Raw genomic sequence first — 9,565 nt, forward strand, 5'->3', positions numbered from 1 at the left:
ACGTCCCCAACACTTAAGGTACCAAATTCTCAGAGTCCTTTATTATATGAATATAAAATATTTTGTGTATATATAATTTAGGGCCCCAAAATATTGATTTTTTCAAAGGCCCAATAAACTTCAAGGCCGCCCCTACGTGGCTCTCGGAGAGAGTTCAAGTAGTTCCCAAGGGCACTAGATATACTTGATTCTTTGTATCCCTGTGTTAGCTTCACACAATTCAATTTAGTAAATGGACAAAATGAGAAAGTCTGTATTGCAGAAAATGCCTACGCAATAAACATGCAAGATTCAGAAACCCACAAAACATCAGTCTGCCATTTTTGAAATTTATTTTAGATGTGCATATCAAAATGCTACAAAAGAAGATAATAACATTCCTATTGCTCCCATACTTAATATATGAAGTATCTGATTTTGCGGGGGAACAGGATCACTTCAGATATAGATAATGACAAATTTACTGCAAGGTTCCCATGAACAGAGAGGGTGGTTCTGATATTCAAGTGCATTACTTGAGGATACGATATTAAATGATCTCCGTCAAATTGACAAGTACAGAGAATATGCCACACATATACTGCGAGGGCTTACATTACATCATACATATTCTAATTTTTCAAGCTGGGAAGTTTCAGACAATACTGGGCGATCTATACTTCTATTCTATAGATACAGGGTTGTTACTGCTGGCAAATTGAAAGAGAAAGAAGATCTTGAAAGATTCGGATAATAAATACAAAGATTTCTCAAGGCAGGCAAGCATGGAATACATACATACGGTAAATTGGAATTTATATCCATATCAAATAGCCACCTCAAGTGAAGAGTTTTCAAAGCAGGTATATTGCAGCAATCATATTTATCTTATTTCAATACACATTCATCGAATTTTAGTCGCAACGAGTCAGAGCTTAAGGTGGATAACTTATAAGGTTATAAGGTTTTAATATTTTCTAAAGTAAATTCAAAGTACCTACATTGCGCATGTGTTGACAAGTACGAGTAGTCCGGATAAGCTTCCATCAGTTCAAGATTACACTGTTTGAACAAATAATTATGCTTGTAAAATTGATAAAGAAAAGTTATGTATTAGTTCAGGCAAACTGCTAAATTCTGTCTTGATCGTCTCCAATAATCTTTACTTTCTTCATCGCCGGGGACTCCATTGAAGTACGGCTTCTGAGTCGTGCCTAAAGGTTCCACGAAGTTACAAAACCAGACCCGACCCGGATATGAGATTTTTTTTAAACTTATATATTCAATTTTGGGATCAGACAGAACCCTAAACCGGTTGCTTAAAATTTTGAGTTTTAGATATCATAAATTTTGTTTTTCTTTAAATAAATGTACTTAAAGAATTTAAATGGCAAAATTAATTATAACGTCCTGAACTCGTGAACTGTCAACACTTTTCTGTTTAGACCCCTAGATTATATATATAAATTTATAGGTAATTCAACTTTTGAATTTTTCTTATCACAGCCTTTTCGTTAAATTTTTAAGTAACACTGTTAGTTTTTACTTAAAAAACGGTTTTTAAACTTGAATATTGAGTTTCGAAGATCAAGCAATTTCTTGGTAAATAACTTCGCCGGAAAAGTAAAAAATACCCCGACGGAATCGGGCAATTCAGTTTTTGGCCAGCAATGCTTCATATTCTCTAGCCAACAACCAACAAAATCCGGTGAGTTAGAATTTTCTAACACACCAAAGTTAACAAAAATTCAACTAACATCATACATTATGATAAACAACATCAAACGAGTCTTTTACACTAATTTATAATCCTAAATAACATCAAATTATGCTGGAGAAACGAAGAACACCGACGACACATGAATTTTCCGACGAGGCTAATTCGAACACTCGAAATCACAAAAATCATATGAACATGCTCCCAATCGCACGGTCTATCAATCTACATCATCAAAATCACTAAAAAACTATTCGAATCAAAACCAATATTCAAGTCAAAATTTAAAAATGACCCAAACTGAATTTTGATGGTGGAGATGGATAGTGGATTTAAAAATGAGTAATTTGGTTACTCAAGTTCTGATTTTGGACACTAGAATCATCTTCCAAATTATCCTCAATTCTCCGAAATTTCAAGGATGTTCTTCACAACTAATTACATATTTTAATTTTTTTATAAGATGACACATCATTAAAAATTAACGACGTTACTTAAAATTTAACGGGATGATTGCGATTAGAAAAATTCAAAAAATTAATTACTTATGAATTTATATTTATAGTTCAGGAACCTAAAAAAAAAGTGGCTATAATTTAGGGACATTAAAATTAATTTTCTCAATTTAATTGTTTGTTAAGGTAATATGTTTATTAAGAAGTAAATATCTTATAATTTCTAAAAGGGTAAATTAATTCTAACGTCCATGACACTTATTTTTTCTAGATACCTGAATTATAAATATAAATTTATAAGTAATTTAGCTTTTTATTTTTTGTCATTGTAATCCTTTTATAATCAGATTGACGCTGTTAGTGTCGGACATTTTTGAATTTCCGAAGAATCTAAGACAATTTTGAAGGTGATTTCGATTTTCAAACTCAAAATTTAAGTTACTAGATCACATGGTTTTCAATACCCTATCAATGTACATCGTCAAAATTATCGAAAAACTAATCGAATCAACCTTAATTTCCGTCAAAAATTAAAAAAAAAATCAAACTCAGTTTTGATGGTGAGATGGACGGGGGATTGAAAAACGAGTGTTTTGATTAATCATTTTCAAATTTGGATTTGGATATCGGAAACTTCATGAATGTTGTTAAGGGTTTTGCCTATCATTGAAAAGTTAACGAAGTCAATCTGATTTTTAACGGAAGCACTGCGATTGTAAAAAATTAAAATTTAAATTATTTAAAAATTTATTTTTATAATTTAAGACCTACAGAAAAGTGTCTATAATTCAGGAACGTTTGATATAATTTTCTGTTTATAAAAAAACTATTAATTTGTAAACTTACTGTAACGAGCAAAACAATGTCGAGATAGTTTCAAATTTTTTATCGCATATAACATTTAATCATTTACATTGTAGTGTTGATTCTACTATTTCAAATAAGATAAAAATAATATTATAGATAGATTCGGTCTCGCCAAGATCAGGGTTTAGACCGGAATAAATCTAAAATCGACTTTTTTGTTTTTCGTCATTTTGAGGACCCGAGACCAGAATGATGGTCTTGGACTGATGGTGCCTGCCGGTTCTAATGTTTACAGGGTTGCTTTTAAATTTACACACTGCTGAAGTATTTGTAGCACTTGCTAAGAATTTATATAGTTATACCTAAACAATGGAATGCTAGACTACCTATATACAGAGTGCTCAGCAAACAAATGATACAAACAGATCAATGTATGGACAGTATCGGTCATACGAAATACGAAGAGTATCCATTAGAGCCGCATGAGTATTTATCTCAGTTTACTTCAGAACAGAAACTTGAAACTTCAAATATGGATTTGTTTATCAGTTAAGAGGTTAAAACGAATTTGTGCGTAAAGCCAGAATCAAATCAGCGCATTACAGCTTCTCTCACATAGGAACGGTCACCTAATCTGCAGTAGCAAATCTCTATGTAAGAATATAGCAACTTTAGGAATAAGAAATCCAAGATATGTAGGACAAAAGAAAAGAAGTGCCTTTTCTCACTTGTATACGAGACGGATGTGCACATTGGGACCATCTTCTTGGTTAGGTGTCAATGTCACCGAACCTTCAATCTGTTGACCTTGTTCAACATCTATTGGATTGTACAAGTAGACGAGCATCTGCAAATATACATCAATACTGAGAAACAAAACTTCACTTAATACATAACAAGGAAATGAAGCTATTTAGTTCTGAATCAAGAAGTACATGAAAATAATACAAGACATGAAAATATCCAAATTAAGATGTTATTCCGATCAAATTGTTTGACAATTGGGTACCAACATCCTTAATTACTCATGAGAGAGGATTGTTGACATTTGGGAAAGGGCTTTTGCAAATATCTAATTCCTAATATATGAATTAAAGAGGAACTGTGAGCCTGCGATGAATATCTAAAAGACTTTGTTTTGTAATAAATTAGTGAAGGGTTATCCAAGAATTATAATCCTTTAAATTATCCTATCCCGTTTGTTTTGTTGGAGTAGAGTATATGACTATAATCCCCTCTAATACTTGGTGGGAGGAGGTATTGTTTTATCCCCTCTTACAAGAGGATTATAATCCCCTCGTTGTAATCCCATGTGAAACATACATAGGATTGAAATTTTTTATTAAAGAATTATATTCCCATCCCTAGGACTATCCCTTAAAACAAACATAGAATAAAATTTTAAAGGATTATAGTCCAATCCTACACTTAATTCTTCCAAATAAACATAGGATATGATTATTTAGTCCAACTAATTTTGATGGGATTAGTTATCTCCGAATTATTATCCTGGGATTACAATCCCATGAAACAAACATGGCCTTACAGACCAACTTGTATTAGGACTACACAGCCCAACAGGCATGGTTCCCTTTTTAGCTCGTGACTTGCGTCCACTGCATAATAATGTCAAAGAAACAACACTAATAATCAACTTGCAGAAGAAGCTATCTTTAGACAATGCTAGTTCTGCCAAATCATAATAACGCCTGTTTCCTAAATTAAATATTATTAAGTTGCGCTGTGGAGAAGCTTTAAGCATGTTGTTATTGAAGAGTAATGAAAGTAAAAGGTAGCAACATACTGAAAAAATTATTATACTCATACTTGTTCCCAGTGTGTACGTGGCTTATCAGGTGCTGTTGACAGTACAATTGCTTCATTCATATCATCACGCTTTCTCTTTTGACCACTTATAGTAGGATGATTGCTTGTAGACTGCGTGGGTGGTGTATTAGAATCAGCAGGGGATGTCACAGGGACACTAAATTCGACATCGAACCAGAAAGCAAATCCATGAAATGGAGCTGGAAATGAAATTTAAGATAGTTGTTTAGTTCGACATAAGACTACAGAATATATGCATTAAAACCGCAAATTCTGTGAATAGTATATGTGAATTACACATGATCAACTGTCAGCTTTCATGAGAACAGAACAAGATATATAGATGAAGTTCAATAGTGAAGGACACTGCAAACAATCAGCTTGAGCCTAGTTTCGTATAGATGTACAGTACTATTCTTTCAAAAAGTATTTTAAGTCTTACCATATTGCCATTAGTTTCATCTATTTATATACAAGCTTGTAAATGTATTTAGTATTTACTAATAGATATTTGTAAATTATAGATATTAAGAAAATGTTATTTTTGTGCAGTTTAGTCGTATTATCTCATCAATTTTTCTTTATGCCAACATCTTTTTATCAGTAATATATCTATGCTCAATAGAAAAAAAAACTGATCACTGATTAGTAATATATAGGACTAGATAGAACTAGATCTTATAATTATTCCATTTATGCATACAAAGATATAAGTAGAGTGTCCCACATAGATTCATCATTCAGGTGAAATCGTATTGGCAGGGCAGCCATCCTGAGATAACTATCCACTTTTTAAGATACTTGATTCAGGCTTGTGATACATATTTTTGCTCAAAAAGATTGACATGATCTCAGGACCTATAGTATATGAGATAAGTGGAACATATAAAGTATCAGCAATTAGGGAGGAAAATTCTATTACCTCGAGCCAGCGACTGAAAATTGAAGCTTGATGTAAACATTTTTAGCTCCTGAATACAAACGGTGTAGCAGTCCACATGCTTTACCTGCATCAAAATAAAAGGAAATCTATCATAGCAGGTAAAATTGATTGTACATAGCTTTATATCTCTAGGAAACATCTTATGGACTGCAATTCTATGATATCCACACTATGGATCTTGAAGTGAAAGGACAAACCACTTGTGGCAGAGCTAAAAGATTTTCACTCGTAATTGTCTCCACACAAGGGTCTTCATACGCATCTTGTATCGCCCAAGGTACCATAGCAGACACTACAACACACAAAAAGTTTCCAAGTCAATGTTTAGAGGACTAGAAAAACAGTTTTTATCAATTAGAAAATGCAAACCAGGAGAAAAAAATACACAGAGGGCACTTTTCAAAATCTATTATTATGTTGATCAAAGTAGAAGCCTAACTCTATACAAGGTCAAAGTCACAGAAAAATATTACGGAATACTAAACAGACTGCGATTTATTATAGGTAATTTCATACACTCACTATCAATTCCATAGACATTGTGCCAGAAATCAATTTTCTCACTGTACCTGTCAGGGAGCGTGACAGGAGCTATGTACAGCTGCAGACAAAGCAAGATACAATCAACATTGATTGTGGTTTAAATGAAATCATTCAAAAGTCCAATTTCAGCTACAAGGGATCAACTCTGGTTTGAGGTTTAGCAAGTTGAATAATGTTAAAATAGCTTTACTTATATCTCTTACTAATTATTAGTAGTAAGAGATATTATTCAAGGGTTCTTCAAAAACCCTCTTAAAAAGTTAGTGTTCCATGTCATAGGATGCTAAACTAAACGCATACATACCGTTGCCCTTGAAGGAATAATAAGACCACCAGGTTTTAGCAGGCGATCCCTGGCTGTAAGGATGCTCCCCAACATGTTCTGCAAAGTAGCCAATGCAAGATATAAAGAATGATTATAACAACGAGACTGTAAACTGAAGCTAGACATGATACTGAAAACAACTTCAATTTGTATCTCATAATGAGAAAATAACCTCATAATCATAGATGAGTAACTGATCCATCCAATCTGAAACTATAACATCAGCCTTTTCATTAATTTCAACATCCTGCAGTTGTGAGAGTAATTAAAAAAACTATATATTTCAGTAATAAATCATAGTAATTAACTCTAGCACAAAGATTTAATAAACTTATCACTAAAAAGTCAACCTCCACAAATCCACGTAAAACAGTGACCGTTTCAGATAGATTATTGGCCTGCATGACTTTCTGTGCCTGACAAACATAGTCAAAGAGTTGACATAAAGTTTCAAATGACGTCAAACAGAGACCAATCATTAATGCGCAATCATACATATTATATTAGTCATAAAAAGGAACATACAGTAAACAATATGTAATCATGAAACCAACAAACTGTCATGTACTCATATGTGAAAGTTCCAATATATCGAGACCCGTGACTACTAGTATTGATAAGATCTATAGATACATGAAGTGTGTGTGATCTTCTATATTCAGTTTTAACGGATATGAGATGTGGGCACATTTACCACTTTACGATTAATTGTCCACCAATTTTATACTAGATGCTAAAATCCTTAGCAAGCATGTAAAGCTGTATCAGAAGGTATATTAGAAAGAATGAATTTATAGCAACAGAAAAAGTAGTTACTTAGAAAAAAGGATGAAACTAAACAAAATTTTAAATATCAGAATACATGATACACTTGAACAGTCTAGCATCTTTTTAACCAATAAAAAAAATCATGCTATAAATTACCTGCACTGCGATTTCAGTGGCTTCCACTGCATATACCTGTAAAACATTTCATGCAGGAAATATATTATTTATGTAGATATGGCTAAAACTGGTTTTCCTCAGATATACGTTACTTAGATTATTGCGTCCCAACTTCAACCATGACTCTAATTATGTATGTGCTAAAGTTACACTAGTTTACTACACATCTTTATAGTTAATGTACATGTGCAGGTGCATTGTGTGCGTATGTGTGAATAGATCAACAGAGCAGCTTAATGAAAAATAGAAACAGAAGTTCTTACTCGTCTAGCACCGGCATGGGCACAAAATATAGAAAGAATCCCTGTTCCACAACGAACATCAACCACAACCTGAACATGTGATTATATATCTTATAAACTTGGACACAAAAGCATTCAACAACAAAATTGCATTTCATTTCTATCATGAAGTTTTCTAATTCTAAATAAAGGTCAGCAATTAAACCATGCTCACTGCAGTATGTTTGCAGTAGCTAAGATACTCTTACATTGATATTTTAAAAGCTAAAGCAGTAAAATGCCTTACTTTATTTGGCCAAGAAAATGCCTTACTTTGTCTTTAATATAATCATCCTGATGCTGCTTAATGGCGGCCCTATAAGTTTCATTGTGCACTTTGTCCTGACAGTTCAGGAAAACTCAATAAATTCTTCAAGAATCTTAAAAAAGTCCGTGAAAAGAAAGGAAGCATATAAATATTGTTTCATTAGCAAATTATTTTAAACTAATAGACCAACCCCTGAAATTAATTAACAGAGAAAAACAATGATTAGTAAGTTTAGAAATGCATAAATAACAAACAGAAACCTAGTAAGTTCAGGTGCACACGACATTTTTCACAGAAATAAATTCAGTATCTGGCCTTGTACTTTCAGCATAGAGCGCAAGCCTTTTCCCGTATCCATGACTCTCTATTAACCTTCTGGCCTGACTCTTAAGAGCCTAATTACATTAGCTAACCCATCTTGAAGACTACATCTAGTACTCATACAGTAACCCGAATATATCTTCTATTGATCTCCTTATTAAACATCAATAGTAATTTGGTAACACTGCCCACTTCCCAGATACATAAGAAAGAAACTGACTGGGTCCATTCTTGTTTGGCTATATATAAGTTCTGGTAAAAGATTGAGTATTCAAGTTATAATATTATTTCTACCCTAACAAAAATAGTTTGTCTGCCTCTAACAAACACATAATTCTCGCGGTGATAACATCTAGGGACCCCATAAAAAGGTGCATTTACAATAGAAAAATCAGAATTCAGTATTTCCAAATCAAGAACAGGATCAATCCGGAAATTACAAATTTGTAGCAATATAAATACAATTGCACGCATTTATTCCAGATTAGTTATTCAATGTTTTTAAATTAAACTCCACATCCTAACCTATCAAACAAGTTTAGTAAATCACTATAATCGGAAGTTAAATTATACACCCACCTCAAATACATATACCCAATTTCTTGAAAACTTGTGTTGTTTTTATAAACAGAGTAAAGCAAGATCACTCACACATACACTAACAGACAATTACAGAGTACACACACAGAATTTGGTGTTAGGCAAAGATTATAAGAAACAAATAGATCACGCAATATTGCACAAAAATTAAGTGCAATTACGTGTGTGTGTGTGTGTAAGTACAAGAATAATGTAGATTGAAATTGCACCTTAAGGACGGCCTCGTGAATCGACATATCACGAACATCGAATTTTGGCTCAGTCTCATCATCGAAAACTTGGCGTTGATGATCATTGTCATCGCCACTGTCATTACTTGCTCCTTCCATCAGTTCTTGGCTTGAATAAAAAAAGAAAGAAGCAGAGAGAGAGAGAGAGAGAGAGAGAGAGGGAGGGAGAGAGAGAGAGAGTAGAGAGAGAGAGAGGTACAGAGAGAGATAGAGTAGAGAGGAGAGAGTAGAGAGGGAGAGTTTGGAACTTGGGGGTAAATTGGTAAATAAAGTTGACGCGGGCTTTCAACTATTGAATTGCAATTTGCAAAAGTGTGTAAAATT

General features: G+C 33.2%; 1 protein-coding gene across 1 annotated transcript; it reads right to left on the bottom strand.

The window, feature by feature from the left end:
* Nucleotides 1-4,779: 4,779 nt before the first annotated feature.
* On the bottom strand, nt 4,780-9,340 carry LOC141701026 (putative protein arginine N-methyltransferase 6). The gene is made up of 11 exons (XM_074504669.1): nt 9,221-9,340; nt 8,096-8,164; nt 7,805-7,873; nt 7,521-7,556; nt 6,947-7,012; nt 6,769-6,843; nt 6,576-6,653; nt 6,251-6,329; nt 5,926-6,020; nt 5,708-5,792; nt 4,780-4,985 (listed from the first exon to the last, which is right to left on the bottom strand). Exons 1-11 carry the CDS (start codon nt 9,338-9,340, stop codon nt 4,780-4,782), a joined length of 978 nt encoding a protein of 325 aa, XP_074360770.1.
* Nucleotides 9,341-9,565: the final 225 nt, after the last annotated feature.

The sequence above is a fragment of the Apium graveolens genome, unplaced genomic scaffold (genome assembly GCF_009905375.1).
Source record: "Apium graveolens cultivar Ventura unplaced genomic scaffold, ASM990537v1 ctg3238, whole genome shotgun sequence".
Classification (NCBI taxonomy): Eukaryota; Viridiplantae; Streptophyta; class Magnoliopsida; order Apiales; family Apiaceae; genus Apium; species Apium graveolens.